Source organism: Rhinatrema bivittatum, chromosome 10, assembly GCF_901001135.1.
Source record: "Rhinatrema bivittatum chromosome 10, aRhiBiv1.1, whole genome shotgun sequence".
Taxonomy (NCBI): Eukaryota; Metazoa; Chordata; class Amphibia; order Gymnophiona; family Rhinatrematidae; genus Rhinatrema; species Rhinatrema bivittatum.
This window is the reverse complement of record NC_042624.1, coordinates 120872031-120896075: the sequence shown is the minus strand read 5'-3', so window position 1 is coordinate 120896075 and position 24045 is coordinate 120872031. Positions and strand designations below refer to the sequence as shown.

General features: G+C 47.4%; 1 protein-coding gene across 3 annotated transcripts in view; it reads left to right on the top strand.

Moving 5' to 3' along the window:
- The window catches only part of ERI3 (ERI1 exoribonuclease family member 3), a 395911-nt gene that overhangs the window by 109492 nt on the left and 262374 nt on the right, over positions 1 to 24045 (top strand). For all 3 annotated transcript variants that reach the window (XM_029617885.1, XM_029617884.1, XM_029617883.1), the window contains exon 6: positions 17375 to 17447. In XM_029617885.1, the coding sequence (XP_029473745.1) occupies positions 17375 to 17447 (73 nt within the window). The remainder of the gene's footprint in view (positions 1 to 17374; positions 17448 to 24045) is intronic.

The window sequence follows — 24045 nt, the reverse complement described above, 5'->3', positions numbered from 1 at the left end:
AAGCATATAAATAATTTTTCAACCATATGCGCTCATCTATTTATACAGAATTTCATCAATTAATCAATTGCTTAAATAATCCACCCCCAATAAACATATTCATACACATGAAGCACTTCCTCTGACATCAATTCCATATACACTAATAAAAAGATAAAAAAAAGTTTCAAATTATAAAAAAAAACCCCACATACAATATAGAAGGGCTTCTAACCTTCAAATATGAAGAAAAATATGTCAACATTTCAAAAGAATCTGACAAAGATTTCTAACATCCAAAACAGGAAAGAGTAAACTTTACTCTTAATCCCAGGTTCAAAAGGACTTCCAGCAAAAACTTCAGAAATCCAACAGAGGAGTAAAGAAAAGACCTCACTTTCAATCCCGACTAGGGCCCAAGTTTCGCCTTATATGTAAGTAAGGCTGCTTCAGGGGAACTAGAAAGTACAAGCAAAAGAGAGAATTCAAGAAGCAGATCTAACCTCATAAGTACAATAACCCCATTTATCCACACAATCTACTTACCACTAGCAATGTCTGTTCTTAAACTTCCTGCCCAATGTTTATATAGACATAGATTGTCTGAATCAAACACTCCTACCCGACTTCCACACCGGCATTGACTAAAAAGGAAAAGCAAAAACGCTATACACAAAAATACCTTTCTACCACGTTCACGTGGGCATGTCAGATTCAGATGTTTGTAGGGAATGTAAAATTGGTAGAAGAGCACTAACTCATCATTTTCTTATCTCACTGTTTATTTGCTTTTTGGTTTGATGTTTTATCTGCTTTTTCCTCTAGAAACTTTCAGTTGAGAGTCATCAAAAAAATGTATTACCTTGATAAATCACAACTCATATAGAAAGAAATTTTAAGAAAAAAGGTTTCTATCCCCAAAACTTGAAATGTAAGTTCCAAAAAGGTATTTCTTATATCTTGAAACTGTCTGCACAGCTCAGGATAAACATATATCTTTTCACCAAGAAAAGGGAGAAGCCTATTCTGAAAAAAAAAAAAAGCTCATCTCCTAGTTTCTATCCACTTCTAAAGCACCAGTTACTATCAATGCCTTTCTAATAGAAGACTCTTCCTGAGTTGTTTCCTATAAAGTATTTATTTAACTTCTCTTATATTCTGCCAGTATCCATGCCTGTTCAATGTGGAGAAATAGAAACCAGCATAACCATAAATAGAAACCATAAAGGAATATTCTGATGTGGAGTCTTCACTTTTTCAACATCATGTCATATGGAGTCACTAAATTCTTTCTAGGAAAATTTAGAAAATGTAAATTCTATATCTGGAATTTATTCTCAAGAGCTACTACCCTAGAAGAAAGAAGAAGATGGTCTTTATCAAACCAGTGTTCAGAAATCTGAGCAAAAATAGTTGTTAGCTGCGCAGCATGACTTTCTATGCCAGTGCTGTGATTATCAAGTTTAATGGAAAATGTACACAATTGAGACCCAGCCCTCTAATAGAGATTGATAGTAACTTTGATTAAACAACTCTGGTCTCTCAGTAGACCACTCTTCACCTGGTGGTTTCCCCACTCTGCAACCCTCAGCTTGAGGTTCCCCACACGTAATGGCTAATTCAGGCCTGCTTGATAACTGAGAAAGCAAGTTTGCTTACCTGTGAATAGAGCGCTCTGTAGACAGCCAGAATACCTCCCGGAAACGTCAAACTACTTCGCTAAAGCTTAAGCTCTGGAAGACCCTCAGAAGCATAGGTGTCGGTATACGTGCAGGACCTCCCACACTTGCTCAGTAAAGTTTTACTGAGCTCTGACCTGTGTGTTAAGAGCCTGTGTGCTGAATTTCAGAGCACAGTTTTAACACATAGGTAAACATCCCAATGCATCGGGAGTTAGAATGTACGTATACTGAGTCAATATGCACGATCAGCCCGGGAGGGCGCACAGAGGAGTCCATCTTTCGTTGTGCTCCCAATGTAGGGGCACATCTTTTCTTGAGCTTCTAGCCGGCTATCTGGCTGCAGTTACACTTAAGAAAATAAACGCACTGTTGAGCCACCGCCGTTTGTTCTTACGGGTAGGGGTGGAGCCCTGGTGGCGGCCTTAGAAACTTTCCTCCTCCTCTGAGCTGAGTGCATATATTTTTAAACGCACATTTTGTGCAGGTAAAACTCCTTTCCGCATTGGGAGTAATGTGTACCTGCAACAATCTTTCTCCCGAGTGTGGGCCTGTGAGAACTGGGTCCATCAGATCATCCTGCTGTCTATTGAGAACCCTCTTTACAGCTAAGCAAACTGCTTTGTGGTTGATTTGGTTCAGTAAAAGTTACGGAATAGGCTATTTTTTTCTTTCTTATTAGTGATAAAAATAACAGATCAATACAGTGATAAACCATTATTTTTTCTCGATGGATGTTATCAGTTCTGGCAAATGCTCCCTCCCTCCCTCCTTCCTTCTTGAAGGGTTTCTGGGCCTGTCACATCTGTGACTAATGTCACGGGAGTGCCTGGGAGGCTCCAGAAGGCAGCATCCTCTGCCCTGCTAGAATATGCATAAAGGGAGCGGGTGACAGCAGCACTGACCCCTGGGGTCATACAGTTAAACAGCTCTCTGCCTGCAGATTATTAGCATTGTGCTGGAGCATTCAGGTTTCCATTGTTTTCCTGCAGAGCTCATCTTGCTGGCTTTTCTCCTGCAGTGCAAATGCCCTCCTCTTCAGGAATTCATGCTAAGGTTTGAGCTCAGCTTCTCGCCTAATCGGAGGGATTTTCTTTTTCAGGGTTCTAAAGCTCTTGATCTGCCCTACCAGGGTTCTCGTGATGACCTTTCAACCTTCTGTTTGGAAAGATCCATTCCAGCACAGCCTGGGGGTGGGGAGAGATTCCTATTTAATAAATGTAAACCAGAAAAAAAAAGGGGGGGGGGGGGGGAACAAGTTTAAAGCTGCTGATTCACCGATAAGATGGCGGCATGAAGTCTTGTGCGATTCGGAGGAACTAGCAGCCGGGTTTTTATAGAGTTCCCCCTCTCCTATCCTCAGGCATTTTCAGAAGCCATAGACATCCGGTAAATCGCCTTTCTGAAACTTTGCCCACCTTATATGGGGATTGCTGGGATCAGAAGCGCACGTCCTTGTACCTGTGGGATAAGAGGCGGGCTTGAGTGGAGGAAGGCAGCAACGTGCAAAGTATTTCTGGGAAGAAGCAGCTACAGTTCTCCATAGGGATCTTGCCCCAGTCTCTGATGCAAAGCCCGCAGGGAAAATGTACCTGCTGACTTTGCAACAAGGCACACACATTAAGAAAGGTGGAAGGAAGGTCAAACCATTGTAAGCATGGCTAAAAAGTGAGGTGAAAGAGATTATTTTAGCCCAAAAGATCGTCATTCAAAAATTGGAAGAAGGATCCATCAGAAGAAAATAGGATAAAGCATAAGCATTGGCAAGTTAAATGTAAGACATTGATAAGACAGGCTAAGAGAGAATTTGAAAAGAAGTTGGCCGTAGAGACAAAAACTCATAATAAAAACATTTTTAAATTTAGCCAAAGCAGAAAGCCTGCGAAGGAGTCGGTTGGACCCGTAGATGATCGAGGGGTTAAAGGGGCACATAGGGAAGATAAGGCCATTGCGGAAAGATTACACTTTTGCTTCGGTGTTGACTGAAGAGGATGTTGGGGAGATACCAGTTCCGGAAAAGGTTTTCATGGGTAATGATTCAGATGGACTGAACCAAATCACGGTGAACCTGGATGATGATGTTAGGCCTGATTGACAAACTGAAGAGTAGTAAATCACATGGACTGGATGGTATACACCCCAGAGTTCTGAAGGAACTAAAAAATGAAATTTCAGATCTATTTCAGTTAATTTGTAACCTATCATTAAAATCATACGATGTACCCGAAGACTGGAAGGTGGCCAATGTAACCCTGATATTTTAAGAGCTCCAGGGGTGATCCATGAGCCTATAGACCGGTGAGGCTGACTTCAGTGCTCGGAAGAATCGTGGAAACTGTTAAAAAGAATAAAATCACAAAACATTTAGATAGACATGGTTTGATGGGACACAGCCAGCATGGATTTACCCAAGGGAAGTCCTGCCTTACAAATCTCCTACATTTTTTTTGAAGGGGTGAATAAACATGTGGACAGAGGTGAACCAGCTATACTAACTGCACTAACCACATCCTCTGGCAACAAATCCCAGAGTTTAATTGTGCGTTGAGTGAAAAAGAACTTTCTCCGATTAGTTTTAAATGTGCCACATGCTAACTTCATGGAGTGCCTCCTAGTCTTTCTATTATCCGAAAGAGTAAATAACCGATTCACATCTACCCGTTCTAGACCTCTCATGATTTAAACATCTTACATAGAAACATAGAAACATAGAAATGACGGCAGAAGAAGACCAAATGGCCCATCCAGTCTGCCCAGCAAGCTTCACATTTTTTTCTCATACTTATCTGTTTCTCTTAGCTCTTTGGTTCTATTTCCCTTCCACCCCCACCATTAATGTAGAGAGCAGTGATGGAGCTGCAACCAAGTGAAATATCAAGCTCTCTATCATATCCCCTCTCAGCTGTCTCTTCTCCAAGCTGAAAAGTCCTAACCTCTTTAGCCTTTCCTCATAGGGGAGCTGTTCCATTCCCCTTATCATTTTGGTAGCCCTTCTCTGTACCTTCTCCATCGCAATTCTATCTTTTTTGAGATGCGGCGACCAGAATTGTACACAGTATTCAAGGTGTGGTCTCACCATGGAGCGATACAGAGGCATTATGACATTTTCCATTTTATTCACCATTCCCTTTCTAATAATTCCTAACATTCTGTTTGCTTTGACTGCCGCAGCACACTGAACTGACGATTTCAATGTGTTATCCACCCTGACACCTAGATCTCTTTCTTGGGTTGTAGCACCTAATATGGAACCCAACATTGTGTAATTATAGCATGGGTTATTTTTCCCTATATGCATCACCTTGCACTTATCCACATTAAATTTCATCTGCCATTTCGATGCCCAATTTTCCAGTCTCACAAGGTCTTCCTGCAATTTATCACAATCTGCTTGTGATTTAACTACTCTGAACATTTTTGTATCATCTGCAAATTTGATTACCTCACTAGTCGTATTTCTTTCCAGATCATTTATAAATATATTGAAAAGTAAGGGTCCCAATACAGATCCCTGAGGCACTCCACTGTCCACTCCCTTCCACTGAGAAAATTGCCCATTTAATCCTACTCTCTGTTTCCAGTCTTTTAGCCAGTTTGTAATCCACAAAAGGACATCGCCACCTATCCCATGACTTTTTACTTTTCCTAGAAGCCTCTCATGAGGAACTTTGTCAAACGCCTTCTGAAAATCCAAGTACACTACATCTACCGGTTCACCTTTATCCACATGTTTATTAACTCCTTCAAAAAAGTGAAGCAGATTTGTGAGGCAAGACTTGCCTTGGGTAAAGCCATCATTAAACTCTGTCTTTCTATATGTCTACAAAATCATGAAAGGACCTGAACAGGTTAATGTAAATTGGCTATTTACTCTCTCAGATAATAGAAGGGCTAGGGGGGCACTCCATGAAGTTAGCAAGTAGCACATTTAAAACAAATCAAAGAACATTTTTTTCACTCCGTGTATATTTAAGCTCTGGAATTCGTTGCCAGAGGATGTGGTTACAGCATTAGTGTAACGGGGTTTAAAAAAAGTTTGGATAAGTTCCTAAAGGAAAAATCCATAAATTGCTATTAATTAATAAGCATTAGTAGCTTGAAATTTATTTAATGTTTGGGTACTTGCCAGGTACTTGTGACTTGGATTGGCCACTGTTGAAACAGGATGCTGGGCTTGATGGACCCTTGGTCTGACCCAGTATGGCATATCTTATGTGTATGTTATGTTATGTTTTGATGTCATTTATAGGCACTGCTAATGGAAACTGTTTCTGGATTTGCATTTGCCAGCAGCAAGTGATGTGCTGGGCATAGCAGGCACCCTGCTTTTCTGCTGTTTCGGGGCGGTCTGGAGCTGTGAGCTTGCACTCTACAAAACAGTAACTGATCTCATGACAGGAATTGGTTGCATACTCATCGGTGGCAGTTAAGCAAGCATTGTAGATTTGCTTTCGGTTGCATTTTATTCTCATGAGTTATTTTGACTATAATACCTTTTCTAATCATCTCATTGGCCCAGGTTCTTCATGAGACATAAAACAGATGATGATAGAGACTCCTAATTGGTTTATTGACCCATTAATTAACCACGTGATGGGCCACAATATATGTTTTGAAATCATGAACCAGCTACAGATCTCGTCCTTCCCCTCCTCCCCCCAAGATCTTCATGGTTTGACCCACTGGGCTAGTTTAAATGATGGTTATGAGGGGCTTTGGAGAATGGTCTGAGTGAGGCTGCCCACGGTGAGGAAGAGGAGAGGTGGTAGGGTTGACGTTGGTGTGTCCTTCGTGACTTGTAAACCTCCTATGCTCCAGTCTCCCCCTGGAAGGCTTTCATTGGGTGTGGGGCTCTGGAGAAGTCCCCAGGATGGAGTAGAGCTGAAATTCATTAGCGCTCCCTGACAGCAGACGGCAGGGCCTCCCTGCTCTCGCTGTCATGTTCTCGTCTCGCACGCCGCTCTGATATTTCAAGCTGATGTGGCTCTTCTAGATTTCTTGTGCTGTGACAAGTTGAAAAATAAAAATAATAATAATAAAGAAAAGAGCAGGCATCCCCTGTCACGCTGATATTTCAGAATGCGCCGTCTCTGTGACCCCTGCGTGGAGACGAGCGGCGGCCCCGGCAGCCTGCCTGGAGTGGGGAATGTTTTGTGCACTCAACCTTGGAGAATACAAATCGCAGTGCAACCCAAACCTGGCTGGGGAGGAGGCTGCTCGCTCCCTCCCCGGAGAAGAATCCCAACTGGGTTTAGTATTCTGGCCTCCAGGTCTCGGCATGAAATTGTCCCAGTCAGTCCGTTTACTTCTTCTCAGTATCCTGCTGAGCTGACTAAACCTCAAAACCTTTCCGCTAGTTTTATTTTCTGCACTGGTTGCAAATTTGCCGAGCAGCAGCGTTTCTCTGAGGCAGTGGGCCCCGATCGCTGCAGTCCCATAGAAACACGCGTGCATAGTGTGCGCTATATAGGGCCCTGGCAGGCTGGGTGCAGCTCCTGGTTTTGCCTTCTCAGCGTCCCCCACTTCCTGTCTGGCTGAAATAGCATTTGGAGGATTCTGGACATGGACGGTTAATGATCCTGTGGGCCACGTTTGCCCCAGCAGCCACTCCCTGCTCATGAAATACACAGAAGTAACTTAAAAGCTCCGTCCGTTCCCCTTATGAGCACGCTCTGCAGCCTTGTCACGGAGGCATAAAGAAGCAAGGACCCCTTCAGATTGTCAAAAATGCAAATCTTTTTGATTATTAAAAAAAAAATACAAAGGTAGACGTGTCTACATTTATAAATGGACAACGTCTTGGCCTTGGACTGTGCTAGTGACCGTGTGTGCTGACTTTGTGTCCTGCCTGGGACTTTCCCCCAAGCTGCTGAGCATCCTCCAAGGGGTCCCACTGAGGCAGGATTGCAGGGCAGTTTCTTAAGCCACTGTTTTTCTAGAACAAGCTTGTCTTCTATTATCAAGCTAGCATTTTACCAAAAAGTTGGATATTTGCATCTTTATTAGTTTGGAGTAAACAGAGAGAAACGGAAGTTGGGGAGGAGAAACGGGGGTTTACTGAACGGGGAACTCCAGTCCTCGAGTGCAACAAACAGGCCAGGCTTTCAGGAGATCCACAATGAATATGCATGAGAGAGATTTGCATATACTGAGTCTCCATGGCATGCAAATCTCTCCCACGCATGTTCATTGTGGATGTCCTGAAAACCTGGCCTGTTTGTGGCACTCGAGGCCTGGAGTTGGCCATCACTGCCCTAGGAGCCGCAGTCATCCAGTGCCACACACCAGAGAAGCAGATGTATTGTACTGCTCCTCTTCTCCAGGAAAACTAAAAAAGTGCCCCTGTCTTCCTCTTGTTTTAAGTGAGAGGGGGTGGCAGAGGAGCTGCTGCGAGAGCGTTCTCACTTGGTAACGCTTCCATTCTGGATTCAAGGGAGGAGGCGCTGGCCTCATGGTTACAGCACCAGGAAAGCCAGGGTTCAGATCGCACTTCAGTTCCTTGTAACTTTGCACAAGTCAATTTATCCCCCCTTCCTTCTGCTCCCATTTAGATTGTAAGCTCTTTGGGGAAGGGACCTATCACCATTGGACAGGGCTGTGTGCTTCAGTAGTGCTATAGAAAGAGTCAACATCGAGCACTAACAGAACTCATAGGAGCCACACAAAAGTGGCCAGCTTTAAATTCCACATTAAAATGGGATGTTCGTCACCATGTTGCTGCAGAAATTGTGATGCTGTAGGTTGGAAATCATTTGTGAACTGATCCTCCTGTCCTTTTTATATCTATCTATGTAAAATATACCCAGTACAGCAAACCACATTCAGGTACTTAGAGTCCCTGCTCCACGGCGCTTCAATAAGAAGTGACTTGCCCAGTGTCACCCAGCACCATGCTCTAACCATTAGGCCACCCGCCTGCCCCATCTTGTCATCACCCCCCAGCTGCAGCAATAAACATAGCAGGATCCACTTCAGTTCCTCCTGGCAGCCCTGGTAGAGGACGCGGTGTTGTCATGGGCAGACTGTGGGCCTTGAAACTGAGCACATGCTTCTCCCAGGTCACTCCAGCTGCTGATTCGGGTATGTTCCAAAACCTCAGCCCCTCCTACAGAAATGCAGGGAAAGCATTTGTGTCTGCTCTGTTGGATGAGCGCATTCCATTCAATGGAATGCGCTCCCACCAGACATTCGGCTTGAGTTCTGCCACTCTTCATTCAAAAAAAAAACTTAAAACCTGGCTCTTTAGCCAAGCTTTTCCAGGACCATGATCATCATTTTTTCCCCTCCAACCAGCAAGAACATATCTTCTTCACAAACCCCCATTTTCCATACCACTACCTACTTCGGTATCTAATCTCTTGCTGCAGGACACTTGAGACTTTCTCACTTATACGTTATAATTTTTATGCTCAATAAGACCTGTCAACTTAATTGTTTAAGTCTTTTTTTTTTTTTTCTCCTTTATCTTTTGGTCATCAATGTTAAAACGTTATTGTTAAATTTTGAACTTATGTACACTGTTCCAAGTTTCATAACCTTGTTCTATGTAATGCCTTTTGGCAATTTTCATGTTCTGTTTCAATGTAAACCGATGTGATCTTTATTTCATATAGGAACACCGGTATATAAAAATCTAAAAATAAATAAATAAATAAATAAATGAGGATATTATTTATTCATTGCAAGGATTTATAGCTCACTCTTCTACCAGAGAACAAGGAGTGAGGTACAAGGTTATCAAGTGGTTAATATCTGTAAGACAGAAAAATAAAATGCAATATTTTTATGTGCCATGTACCTATCAGGTGTCAAAGCACTGGCAGATATTCCTAGTTAGTTACCTTCGGCTTAGGGGGGCAAAGTTTGGTCTGGTCAGTTATCTGCCTAATAGTGATTAATGCAGTGCCAGCACGCAAGAGAACGCATGCCATATGGTAGATCCTCTGTATCTGCTTTTACCTTTCTCTGTTTTGTAACAGACATAAGCGGCGGGAAGGCACATGCCAACAGCTTCTAAAGCTGACTCGATGACGGTGCTTTGTGTTGCCATGGTCAGCTGGGGCTGCAGAGGCAGCACTCACAGCTCCCAGATGAGGGAGGGAGTCATTGTTACTGTGCAGTGGCGACACCTAGTGGCCAGATTTAAGGCACAGCACTGCAGGGTCCCAGAAGGAGCCCTGGTGCATGGCCCTCCAGCCCCAAGACAGTCATTGCAGTGACTGCACTATAGTAAGCTAGGAGGGAATAAAATAGAGGAAAAATCCCCAGGTAGTTGCGAATGAAAGCTCTCAGGGTGCCAGATCGAAGCCCAGAGATGCAGGAAGAAAAACTGACAGATCAAACTTGCTGTTCTGGCAGCGTCTCCCAGCCAGTCTACTCCATATGCTGCATGGCTGCTTTGCCCATGTGATTGGAAGCTTTTTGGTAAATACTTAAAAACTCAATATGTGGCTTGGTCAGACAACACATTTCTATTGGGTTATCCATAAGAGAGCAGAGGACATCCTGAATCTGATCAGAAGGTGAGAACTCTGTTGTTGTCAGGTAATGCAATCTACCTACCTACCGAGGCAGGTTTAGGAAAAAAATAGTTTGTGTGCATTAGAGTTGCATGACCTGATTACTGAGACTGGAATCTGTTTCCTATTGGCCAATTGGTTAACAGCTGAGGAATCTTTTATTACTTTGCTTTAATATATATATATATTTTTTTATAAATCTCTTATTCCTCAATGCTCGGGCAGGTCAGTCCCAACGAGTGGGATATGCACCTCTGTCAGCGGATGGAGACGGTGCAAAAGCTGACATCACGGCTATTTAGTTCTGCCCTGACAGCCCGCCAGTATTCTCCATCTCCAGCAGATGGTGGACGTGCATTTCCTTTCGGGGAATTGCCTGTGAGTAAAAAAAGACAAGTTTGAAAGGAGTTATCGGAAAGACACAATGTCTATATAGTGCTGCTTGCCTCCTGAGGTGATGCCGTGCGGTCCCTCCCTCAGTAGAGGGCCTTCAGACCGCTAGCCTTGACTGGCCTAGACCTAAATTCGAATTAGCAGTTGCAGGCCGAGAGAGGCTCGGCAGTGAAGGCTTTAGCCCTCCCCCCATAGCCAGGACCCGTTCCTGCTCTCAGGCAGGAGAAGGGTCTATTTCCTCGATGTTCGGCTGTCCCACTCACATCTCTGGGGAGTTTTGTGAGGTGAGGAGATAATGCAGGCACGGCGGGTTGAGCAGCTGTTTGTCTATGCCCCGCTCCCAAGCTTCTTCTATTTTGGCGTGTAGTAGGCCCTGGGGTTGTTTTGCACGTTTTTTGCTGCTGGCCGTCGGTGCATGCCTGCGCATCCATGTGTGCATCCTTTCTTGTCTGTATGTCCAGTTTGGCTGTTCTGGTTGCACATCTTGTGAAGCTAGCTTAGGCATCTGTACTGGACGTCCAGTTGGGACAGATGGCTTAGGCGTGTGAGCTTAGATGCACATTTTTTGTGCGTCCATATTGGGCATGGTTTATACGCATGAGTAAACTTGTCGCCAGCCTTTATTGGTCTGCACGCTTACAGTATGGTGCTGGTTGCATATCCAGCATAACTCTCTGCTTCAACAGCAGGGGGAATGAAGAAAAGTGGATCTATATACAGACATCAACCAACAAGGACTGAATTACATAGTCTGGATAAACAGATAAGTATGGGTATAGCTTGCTTATTGCGGCGGTTACTACCCCTAACTAATTAAGCTAGATATTTCACTTAGATGCAGCTCCAACGCTGCTCTCTACATTAATGGTGGGGGTGGAAGGGAAATAGAACCAGAAGGTTACTAAGAGCCAAGAGTAACAGATAAATATGAGAGAGAAAAAAAAAAGTGCGAAACTTGCAAGGCAGACTGGATGGGCCGTTTGGTCTTCTGCCGTCATTTCTATGTTTCTAAAAGAGCCTATTTATTTGTGCTGTGTGCCACTTCAGGACCATTCAGTCGGAGCTTTCTTTAAGCCTGTGTCAGTGCTGCCTGGATGCGTGGGGAGATTTACCTCCTTCTGATTTTGCCGGCGATGGTCCATCTCCTCGGTCTGAGGGGAGTTGGGACCAAGGGAGACACAGCAGAGTTGTTCTCTCCCTTGATTGATCCACGGGTTGAGTCCTCAGGGGACATTGGCTCTCAGGATGTCAGATTCTGGCCAATGTGGCTTGGAATGGACCCATCCTCCTTTTCCTGGGTAGAATTCTTCCAGGGATTGCAGACTTTTCTACATGGTCGGTCTTCTGAATTGACAGTACCTACTAAGGTAGTTCCGTGCACTCCAAGTGCTCCTCTGCCTGTCTCCATGCTCAAGCGCCATGGTGCAGTGTGGTCTGACAGATCTCGAATGCAGGTGGATTATGATGATACCGATGATGATGTCGGTGGCTCTCCTAATGAGGAAGGGGACAATTCCCCCAGATTTGTAACCATATTGAACTCTTCTCTCTTTCTTTCAGAGAGATTAGTTGCCGGGTTTGATCTCTCAGACCTTGGTAATGCAGAAGAAGGATCCTATTTTGGTCACCCTGCACAAAGATTCTTGCAGGTTTATACCCCTGGATCCGCAGGCCAGAGAGCAGTTACGTTTCCCTAGGGTGGATGCCTTGGTGTGTTTTGTCATGAAGGGTACCACCATCCCTTAGAGGGAGGTGTGGCATTGAAGGATGCTCAGGATAGGAGGATTGAGGCTGTCCTAAAGCAAGCATTTGAGTCAGTGACAATGAACTTGCAAATTGTTTCATGTTGTGCCTTGGTAGCTTGGGCTACCTTGCGTCTTTATCAAGAATCTGGTGGCACTGGGTCTGATCTTGGACCAGTGATAGAAGCGGGGGCCTGCCTTTTTGGCTGATGTGGACTGTGATTTGGTACGCATGGCTGCCAGAGGAGCTGCTTCAGTTATTGCGGCCAGGCGGCAGCTGTGGCTGCGCAACTGGTCTGCAGATATTATTTCATAGTCCAACCTTACTAAGCTGCACATCAAAGGCAGTGAATTGGAAAAAATGGCAAGTAAATGGGGAAAGACCCAGGTTCTTCGATTGCCAGAGGACAAGAAATCTATTGTCCAGTCTTTTTGGGCGACTGGCTGCTCTCGAGACTCCTGGCATTTTTGGCCTTATGGTGAGGTTCTTCCCAGAGATCCTGTCCCTTCCACAGGTCTCATTCCTTTTGCCCCTTAGGACCTTGAAATTATGTGGGCTCTAAAGGTGGAGCCCCTCGGTCTTCCCAATGAAGATTTAGGGACTCAGCTGGTGGTATAGGAGATAGGTGTTCACCTATTATATTTTTATCACAGGTGGGTCCAGATTACTTCGTATCAATGGTTTCTCGAAGTAATTTGGGACATGTATGCTCTAGAATTTCTTTGCATTACTTTGTATGTCTTCGGGGTCTGTCCATGCAATTCCCCTTAGAAGAGGGTAGAAGTAGAAGCGACATTATAGCGGCAGTTGAATCTAAAAGCGGTGATTCTCATTCCTGAATCGCAGCGAAATATGGGCTGTTATTCCATTTATTTTGTCATGCTCAAGAAGGAAGGGTCATTTCAGCCCATACTGGATCTCAAGGATGTCAACCAACATCTATGAGTCACGCATTTCAGGATGGAAATGGTGCACTCTGACATAATAGCTGTTAAAGCAGGGGGAGTATCTGGCGTCTCGGGATCTGACAGAGGCATATCTGCATATTCCCATTTGGCAGGAACATTGGCGGTTCCTCCAATGTGCTATCCTGGATCATTACCAGTTTCAGGCCTTTTCTTTTGGACTAACCACGGTGCCCAGGATCTTTTCCAAAGGTCATGGTGGTGGTAGCGGTGGGCATTCTAGTTCACCCGTATCTGGACAACTGGTTGATTTGAGCCAAGACAGTGGAGGTCTTTGTCCTTCCCGCTACAGGAACAAGGCTGGGTGGTGAATCTGGCGAAGAGCAATTTGCAGCCATCTCAGATCCTGGAGTATCTCGGGGTTCGATTTGATACAAGGCAGCGCAGAGTGTTTTTGCCGGAGACTCGGATCCATCATTGATGCTGCGAGTTCAGTCCTTGCGGAACTCTGTTTGTCCGACTGAGTGGGCTTATCTATGGATCCTGGAATTGTTAGCTGCCACTTTAGAAGTGGTTCCCTGGGCGAGGGCACAAATGCGCCCTCTTCAGCGCATGTTGCTCTCCCGATGGAGTCTGCATTGGCTGAACTATGCAGTGAGGCTGCTCCTTCCGTTAGAAGTGGGATCCCAGTTGGACTAGTGGTTATACTCGGATCATCTCAGGAAGGGAATTTCCCTGACAAAGTCAGATTGGTTGGTACTCATAACAGATGCGAGCCTCCAGGGTGGGGGGCTCACCGTGAGGAGTTAGAGGTGCAAGGTTGCTGGAATGCAGCAGAGCAGCAATGCAACATCAACAAACTGGAGGCACGAGCAGTTTAGTTGGCGTGCCTCTGGTTCACAGAGTGCCTAGAGGTTCAGTCGATCCAGATAATGTCCAACAATGCGACGGTGGCTCACATCAATTATCAAGGTGGAACCAAGAGTCAACAGGTGTCGGAGGAGATAGATGTGCTCATGGTGTAGATGGAGCAGCATCTCCTAAGCATATCCGCCTCTCACATTGCTGGAAAGGACAATATCAGAGCTAATTTCCTCAGCAGAAAAAACTTGGACCCAGGAGAGAATGGGAGCTAGTGGATGAGGCCTTTCAGCTCCTGGTGAACCGCTGGAAGCGGCAGTTACTACCCTTAACAGAAACATGGGGGTAACCTGCAGGAAGCGGCAGTTACTGCCCTTAACAGAAACATGGGGGTAACCTGCAGGAAGCGGCAGTTACTGCCCTTAACAGAAACATGGGAGTAACCTGCAGGGAGAGGCAGTTACTGCCCTTAACAGAAACATGGGAGTAACCTGCAGGGAGAGGCAGTTACTGCCCTTAACAGAAACATAGGGGTAACCTGCAGGAAGCGGCAGTTACTGCCCTTAACAGAAACATGGGGGTAACCTGCAGGAAGCGGCAGTTACTACCCTTAACAGAAACATGGGGGTAACCTGCACGGAGCGGCAGTTACTGCCCTTAACAGAAACATGGGGGTAACCTGCAGGAAGCGGCATTTACTACCCTTAACAGAAACATGGGGGTAACCTGCACGGAGCGGCAGTTACTGCCCTTAACAGAAACATGGGGGTAACCTGCACGGAGCGGCAGTTATTACCCTTAACAGAAACATGGGGTAACCTGCACAGAGCGACAGTTACTACCCTTAACAGAAACATGGGGGTAACCTGCAGGGAGCGGCAGTTACTACCCTTAACAGAAACATGGGGGTAACCTGCACAGAGCGACAGTTACTACCCTTAACAGAAACATGGGGGTAACCTGCACAGAGCGACAGTTACTACCCTTAACAGAAACATGGGGGTAACCTGCACAGAGCGACAGTTACTGCCCTTAACAGAAACATGGGGGTAACCTGCAGGGAGCGGCAGTTACTACCCTTAACAGAAACATGGGGTAACCTGCACAGAGCGACAGTTACTACCCTTAACAGAAACATGGGGGTAACCTGCACAGAGCGACAGTTACTACCCTTAACAGAAACATGGGGGTAACCTGCACAGAGCGACAGTTACTACCCTTAACAGAAACATGGGGGTAACCTGCACAGAGCGACAGTTACTACCCTTAACAGAAACATGGGGGTAACCTGCACAGAGCGACAGTTACTGCCCTTAACAGAAACATGGGGGTAACCTGCACGGAGCGGCAGTTACTGCCCTTAACAGAAACATGGGGGTAACCTGCAGGGAGCAGCCATTACTAGCAGAAGCTAGTTGCTGGGCAGAGTGTATAGACCATCTGGTCTTTATCTGCCGTCGTTACTATGTTATTATGCAGTGGGGTATAATGGGCTTGACACAGTACCTGCAGATTGAGCTAGGTAAGGTAGCAGCCCTGTATCAGGGGGATTAGAGAACAGTACTGGCAGGGACGGTTGCTCTGTCCTTACCCTCCCCACCCCTCTGACTCGGCGCTGGTGTGGTTCTTACATTTGTGAATCAGATTTGGAGTCCACGCACATCTGATTCAAAGACAGCACCAGAAGGGAAGTGACCCAGGCAAGTTTCCTGAGGCTCAGGCTAGCACCAGAAATGTCCAGAAGTAATGGGCCCGTTCTTCCTTCTCAGAGCCGCCCTGTCTCGCCGGCCTCTTGACACCCTGTGCCCGGTAGCAGATGGACATTAACCTGTTTTGATTAGGCAGGCGACGATGACATTAATTTTTCATACACTGGGACCACCTGAGAGACCAAAATTCAATTATGCACTCTCCGGGCGCCCCCGCCTTCCTGCGCTGTCATAACATTACATCTCCAAGCAGTGGCAGAGGAACCTGTTGGAAGGAGAAACCCCTATTTGTTCTGCTGACCCCCTGGATAATTAGGGTTAAATTGATATGCTATCACGGCGCTGACACCTTTTATCGGGCTGTGTTTGTACAAGGGGATACAATAGCAGAGGAGAGAGCGGTTTCTGGCCTGCTTGTGTTGCCTGTGTGGAGATAAAGCTGCTGCTGGCTGCCTGGCTCTTCTTCTCTTTGTGTGTGTGTGTGTGTGTGGTTTTATTTCATTTCACTTTTGTTTCTCCCTCCCTCCTCTCTTTCTTCAGTAGCTGGGGTCGTATTTTAAGTCCTGCCATGGTATGATAATGATAACAGCGCTCCGCGCTCATTTAGGCCTTTTATGCCAGGGAGAGCACTGCAGGGCTTCTAAACACCGCTCTCTGCGCACTGTGGTCCGAAAGTCGGATTACAGGATAAACACACGTGTGTTGTGCACTTTGAGGGGCCAGCGCGGGCCGGGAACCTGCTCTTGCCTGGCTGGCCCTGCACCTTCCAGCAGCGCCAGTAGGGTGGGTGTAGAAGGCCTGGCACCATGGCACCACACCTAGCTTTGGAAACTGCCAGGAAAACTGAGAAGCATATTCTGACCTCTGCGAAAGGTGGCCGTAACCCTGTACACAGTGTCTAGGTGCTGCCGTATTGGCTTTATGTTGCATTTTATTATGTTAAATCTGTACATTTTGCTGGTTATGCGGTTCATCCATGCTTAAAAGAATGGGGAGCACGTGAAAATCTTAAGCAGGTCTGGGCTCAGCCCGGTTGAAGTGGTACTGACTGGGTGGAGGTGTTGCCTACTCCCAGACCCCGAGGGGGGGGACAAACCAGGGGCACTCGTCAGTGCCCTGACGACAAGGCCCCTCCCAGGTAGGTAGTAAGCCGTCTAGGGGTCAAAGCAGCAGAGGTAAATAAATAAATACAGACCTTGGTGAGAGAGATCGTGGACTCTTCCTTTTACATGTAAAGTGACTTTTGCCAAAACTAATCCCAGATTTTACAAAAGTGATGATTTGCTTTCTACTGATTTTTCACCCTCATTTTGTAAACTTCTGGTTTGGTCCCATAGAAGTTGTGTTTGCTCTGGGCACCCCGGGGTGATTTCTCCAGCCTCCCTCCCCCAAGCAGGACTGGACGTGTGTGTTGCACTATGTTTGCTGCTGAGGTTCTGGGGGAGGCTTGTGGCTGTGCTAGAGGTCAGAGGGCTGGTCACCCCTGCTCAGTCTGCCCTTTCCGCCAGGGGGTCCTTCCTGCTGCTCAGCATCTCCTCTCCCCACGGACAGAAAATGAAAGCCTTTGCTCTCTCTCTCTCTTGCAGGCTACCGGGGCAGTGCGAGTACTTAGGACTACAGGTTCCTGACTACTTCAAACAGTGGATTAATCTGAAAAAGGTACTTTGGTTCCAGCCGCTGCATTTGCTTTTTTTCTTCCGCTGAAAGTGTTTAATAGCCAGGCTCATTTGCATGGAAATGAGGAGAGTTGGTGGCGGAGTGCACTTCCCATTGTGTCTCCCGGATAGGAGCGAATCCCATTACTCTGTATGTGCAGAATGTGAGATGCTGGTGAATTAAGCAGGCAGGCCTCCTGGGACACCTGCGGGCTCTCTTACAGACCGGGGAACTTTCGCAGTGCATGCACTAAGGGCATTGTGTAAGGCAGAATCAATATATATGTATGTACTGGGATTTAGCTCAAGGCGAGTTACATTCAGGTATTTGCACACTAAGAGAATAACATTTGAGCAAATGCACACGGCAGCATGTACACGTGTATATGGCCATGCGTAGTTTTACCCCATAGTATTTTATAACCTGCACGGATGGCATGCGTGTATCTTTACCCCTCGACTTACGCACTGAACACACAGACTTTTCCAACCTATTGTATATATTTTACATGCAAAAGTAAAGTAGGAGCTGTGTGTATCAGGATTCATGATCAGTTTGCCCACTGAGGCCATCCTGACCTCCCCACTGTTTGCTCAGCCATTAGTACACCACAAGCACATCTAAGATCGCTCACAGCAGGTGTAAACCTACCTGAATAGTAAAGTTGGCAAACGTTTGTGCATAAAATGTCTTTTAAAATAGCAACGTGTGCACGTAAATGTTAGCCTCGGCCCAGCCCGTCCCTCTTTTGTGCATGTACGCTCGCGTGCGAAAGTGAATGTACCCGCGCCTTTTCTACTCTGTCTCTCTTCATTTTTATATGCGTAAAGTTTTGAGAATTCACCTGTAAGTTTCAGCCCGAGAGGGAGTCGCCCCAGGTCATAAGGAATCCAATTCTGAGATTCTCACATAGCAACGGAGAAATGGTCCGTCCAGTCTGCCCAGCAAGCTTCTTGTGGCCGTGCAGGTTCACTCGGATTAATAATCCCAAGGCATTTCTGCAGGATGGCTTCCTATATGCGTAAATACCCAAATCTCGAATCTCCCCTAATTTGATGCTCGATCTGACAAACCATATACCCCCACTCTTGAAAAATTATTTAAAAACTATTAAATGGGATTACTTCCTATATGTGTAAGCATACGTGTGCAGGGTGAGGGGAAGGGCCGGGGCAGTACCTCAGGCCACCCCGCGGAGGAGCCTCCCTGTGTCAGCTCTAGAGTGGATGAGAGGGGGATTGAAGGAGTGAGCGGCTCGGGGGTGAGGGGAAGGGCCGGGGCAGTGCCTCAGGCCACCCCGAGGAGGAGCCTCCCTGTGTCAGCTCTAGAGTGGATGAGAGGGGGATTGAAGGAGTGAGCGGCTCGGGGGTGAGGGGAAGGGCCGGGGCAGTGTTTTTCAAGCCGCCTTTCAGGAAGTGTGGGATGAATGTGCATGAGAGAGATTTCCCTGTGCTGCTTCCATTGCATAGGAAGGTGGATGTCCCGAAAACCCGATGGGGGAGGGGAGAGGGCTTCTTGTCTCTCCCCCGCTTCTCCCCATCCTCCCTGTGACTGGGGTGGGGGGAGGGCACGCAGCAATGTGCTCTCATCCTAACTCCAGGGGGGAGCAATTTTTAACAGGGAGATCTTCAGTGGGTGCAACCCTTCCCTCCACCCCCTCGCCGCTCTCTCTCTCTCACCCCCTGTATTCCTCCTGCCCTTGGCCCCACTGGTGTCTCCCTTCCTCCCGTGCTGGAACAGACGGGAAGGGAGGAGGTAAGGCTGGAGCAGAGCAGAAAACCTCCAGCCTCCCCTCCTCTTCCCTGCAGGCTGCCCTGCAGCAGGAGTGAGGAGATGATCAGCCCCAGGTCTGCTCCCCTGCCCCCATGTGCCCTGTGACCCCCGGGGTGGTGCTACAGTCTGATTGTGACTGGTGGGAGGCAGTCTGCTCTCACTCTCACTGCCCCCTCTTTCTCTCAGGCAGTCTGCTCTCACTCTCACTGCCCCCTCTTTCTCTCAGGCAGTCTGCTCTCACTCTCACTGCCCCCTCTTTCTCTCAGGCAGTCTGCTCTCACTCTCACTACCCCCTCTTTCTCTCAGGCAGTCTGCTCTCACTCTCACGCCCCCTCTTTCTCTCAGGCAGTCTGCTCTCACTCTCACTGCCCCCTCTTTCTCTCAGGCAGTCTGCTCTCACTCTCACGCCCCCTCTTTCTCTCAGGCAGTCTGCTCTCACTCTCACTGCCCCCTCTTACTCTCAGGCAGTCTGCTCTCACTCTCACGCCCCCCTCTTTCTCTCAGGCAGTCTGCTCTCACTCTCACTGCCCCCTCTTTCTCTCAGGCAGTCTGCTCTCACTCTCACTGCCCCCTCTTTCTCTCAGGCAGTCTGCTCTCACTCTCACGCCCCCTCTTTCTCTCAGGCAGTCTGCTCTCACTCTCACGCCCCCCCTTTCTCTCAGGCAGTCTGCTCTCACTCTCACTAACCCCTCTTTCTCTCAGGCAGTCTGCTCTCACTCTCACTGCCCCCTCTTTCTCTCAGGCAGTCTGCTCTCACTCTCACTGCCCCCTCTTTCTCTCAGGCAGTCTGCTCTCACTCTCACTGCCCCCTCTTTCTCTCAGGCAGTCTGCTCTCACTCTCACTGCCCCCTCTTTCTCTCAGGCAGTCTGCTCTCCCTCTCACTGCCCCCTCTTTCTCTCAGGCAGTCTGCTCTCACTCTCACGCCCCCTCTTTCTCTCAGGCAGTCTGCTCTCACTCTCACTGCCCCCTCTTTCTCTCAGGCAGTCTGCTCTCACTCTCACTGCCCCCTCTTACTCTCAGGCAGTCTGCTCTCACTCTCACGCCCCCTCTTTCTCTCAGGCAGTCTGCTCTCACTCTCACTGCCCCCTCTTTCTCTCAGGCAGTCTGCTCTCACTCTCACTGCCCCCTCTTTCTCTCAGGCAGTCTGCTCTCACTCTCACGCCCCCTCTTTCTCTCAGGCAGTCTGCTCTCACTCTCACTAACCCCTCTTTCTCTCAGGCAGTCTGCTCTCACTCTCACTGCCCCCTCTTTCTCTCAGGCAGTCTGCTCTCACTCTCACTGCCCCCTCTTTCTCTCTGACTGTAAAAGGAGTGGGGCTTTTTTTCCTGGCTGTTCAGCGCAGTGGGTGCTGTTGTGAGCTGGCAGATGCTGCTCTGCTGTTTGTGTGTCCGACACCTTCATCCCAGTCCCCTCAAGACTCCACACGCACTCTGGGGAGAAGCCTGCAGCTGCGAAGCTGGCGCTTACTCTGCCTGTGTCGCCATTGGAGTGAGAGTTTCTTTCGTCTGGGGAAGAACGGCAGCCCAAAGATAGCCCTCCAGCTTCTGTGCCGTCAGAGCAGATCTCTGAGCCGCTTCCTAGGCCTCTGGAAATGTAATATGAGAGCCGAGCAGCGCATGGCGCGGTTCACTGCTCATTGCTGGTCGCCATTTGATGATCAGTGAGTGGGTAACGTGTGCTTGACCGTAAAGGCAGGGCCATGTGACGTCAGTCACCAAAACTCCAAGCTTGCTCTTCTCTCTCCCTCTCACCTCCTAGCCCCATGGGCTACTAGAGAGAGTCCATCAGGAGCTGTGCTATGCAGTGCAACCTGTCAGTCTGTAAGGGAAAGGCACATCTGGACTGTTTGCTTCTGATATGGCACCGTGCACATCGAGTTGCTGCTTGAACTATCTTGGGCAGGCTGCAGAGAAGTTGTTGGATTGTGACTGTGCAGGCCATACAGCTGTGCCATGAGTTGTAGTTCAAGCAGTGACCTGGGTTTGGGGAGAGATGAATGGGGCACTCTGGCAGCCTCCCAGAACTGCAGTGCATTCACAAAGTATTCAGACCCTTTTTGCTTTTTCCACATTTAGTTACGTTACAGCCTTATTCCAAAATGGATAATATCATTTCTTTCCCTCCTCAATCAATACGCAGAACTCTCCGGCCCTTCCAGTGGGTGTCAAAGTCTTAAATCCTGCCCTATTCAAAGAGAGGTGATAAGTTGGTAAAATTACTTAGGAGTGCTAGGTGTGTGCGTAAGAGCCTCCTCTGCCTGCCATTCGCTGATGCCTTTGTCAGACGTCTGGATACCTGCAGGTAGCAGCTGTTCCCCTGATGGCTGAACTTTAGGACAAATGAGCGGATGATGCCAGGGGTCAGAATTAGTGAGGGGGTTAGAGCGAGGCCTCAACCTAGAATATGCTGCTAGATAGTGACTGGCTTCCTTGGGCTTTTCTCCTACGTTTTTAAAAGCCATGTTGGTGACCCGGGCATTAGCATTTGCTGGTGGCATGCATGGGGCATGGGAGGCACGGTGCCCATCCTACCTGTGTGCTCCACGGACTGGCAGCTCCTTTCCCAATATTATTCTGCTAATCGATTCCCTGTAATCAGTGGCCCTGAAGCCCCCACCCCCGTGCATCTACTTGGCTGGTTTGCCCCTCTCCTCCTGCCTCCCACCCCCCCAGAATTTCTCACTAGTTGAGTGCTGCTCTCTCGATTTATAAAATCAGTCTCGCAGCCCATCTGAAATCTCTTTCCTTTCCGTTCCCTTTCTCTTGTTAACATGTGTTGCCTTTGGGGTAATCGGGGAAAAATATTATGTCCTTTTACAATTAGGGGGTTTAGGAATATTAAAATGTCTGGCTGCATTGGCAGTGTTAGTTTGATTGGTATTCTAACCTTTGACTAGATCATAAAGCTAGCCGCTCTTCCAGCCAATATTGCAGGGCTGAAATTTAATTCCGAAATGATTCCAGATAATAGGGAGACAGATAATATATGCATGAAGGATATTATGTTTGGGCTAAATGCAGCAGGACCAGGCCTTGGAAGCTGAATAATAGCCCAGAGTGAGTTATAATCTGTGGGACAGAAATACCTTCCTGTCTGTGTCAGAAGAGGAACTCTTAAATCAAAGAGACCAAGAAGAAAGGGAGAGGCAGCTGGGGCACCTCCGTGCTGTGCGCCACACGCCGGCCTCCTCCCCCTTTCTAATTAGGAGGCTTTGATTCTCTGACTTTCAGCCAGGGCGACGCTGGTCGTGCCCTGCAAAGGGGACACTTCCTATATGGTCCAGAGTGCCTCAGGTGCTAGGAGTGAAGTGGAGGGTGCGTCTGTGGTGCAATGTAAGTGCGTGTGTGTGTGTGTGTGTGTGTGTGTGACTGAACTCCATTGATTGGGCTTCTACAAATTAAATGCTTAAAAAAAAAAAAAATTAAAAATTGAATGTATTGGCTCTGAGAATTCCCAGCGCTTCCTGCGGACTCCCCGGGCTGCATCTGGCACAGCGGGTTATGTTGCTGGAAAGCCCGTTTTTGTCAGCACTCAGGTGCTCCGAGCCGGGCTGGGCAGAACGCTGGTCTGGTTACTCACCCTGAGTTACCAGGACACCGGCCCAGGGAGGGACTACACGCGGTCACCAAAACGCATTCAGAAGGCAAATGTTGGTTATTGCTGGCTTGAGCATTTAAAAAAATATATTCACGCCCTCTCCCCCCCAAATTCCAGTGAAAGCCTTCCTGCTAAACTCCGAAGAGTTTAGCAGGAAGGCGAGCTAGAATCCTGTGTTGGGTATAAGGTGCTATTTAAAAAAACCGAGCTGCCTTATGCTGGTGAGTAAATGTGAGTGCCTTTTGCTTCCTGGTCATCCGGAAGGAGCTGTCGATGGAGGGAAAAAGAAAACAATGCAAGGTTACACAATTTCAATTAAGCAGCAAAATAATTAGGTCTCAATCTTTTTATTTCCTTTTAATAATAAACGCAGACATTCTCGGCCATGCTGAGTTCTTATCCATCGCCAAGTTCACTTCAAACTCCCCACCTTGCTCACCCCCAGAGTTTCATCGCCTTCCAGTCGTACTACAAGCTCTGTGTGCCAGCGGCTTTAAGGACGTCAGGTTTTGTCTTGTACGGGTCGTGCTTATTGTGCACTCCCTGACTGGGTGCTGCTAGGAGGGTCCGGCACCGTCCACGTCTGCACAGTGGCCGTTTTTCCTCGGAGCAGCTTCCTGCACCATAGGCGAACGGATCAGCTATGAAGAGGTACAGTTTGTAAGTCATCAAAGACGGTTACTTTTCCCTCTAGAGGCACTCGGAGACGATAAATCCCAGAAGCCTTTGCCAGAAAGCTTGAATTTTTAGAGCAGGACCAGAATTGGATGCCCAAGGGTGCGAGTTGCACAACCACGTTCCCCACACAAGCCTGATGGAGCGAGAGCGCTTGTTCTGAGGAATGTAAAAGCGTAATAACAATTTATATTGGGTTTCTCTTCGATCCATATTGCTAGTGACTTGCTTAATTCTTTTGAAACACTTGGCGTGGTAATTGGAAGCGAGAAGCAGCAAAGTAATGAAATGATGGCAGGTCCCCTGGAGACCGAGCTTCCTGTGCTGCAGCAGACTTCCTGCTTCCTGCTGCAGGACATTTCCTCTGGCTCTTCGCGCCTGTGCTTAGAAGAGGGCAAACCCCAGGCGGTTACACGTTTTTTGGGGGTGAGGTTTTTGCAAGGAAGCGATTCTTTGCATTTGATTACAAAGATTCCTGATACCACTGTGGTGGGTACTCGGATAGTAACAGTGTGTGAGAAGCTTTACGAATTATTGTCTTCTCCAGAAATGCAC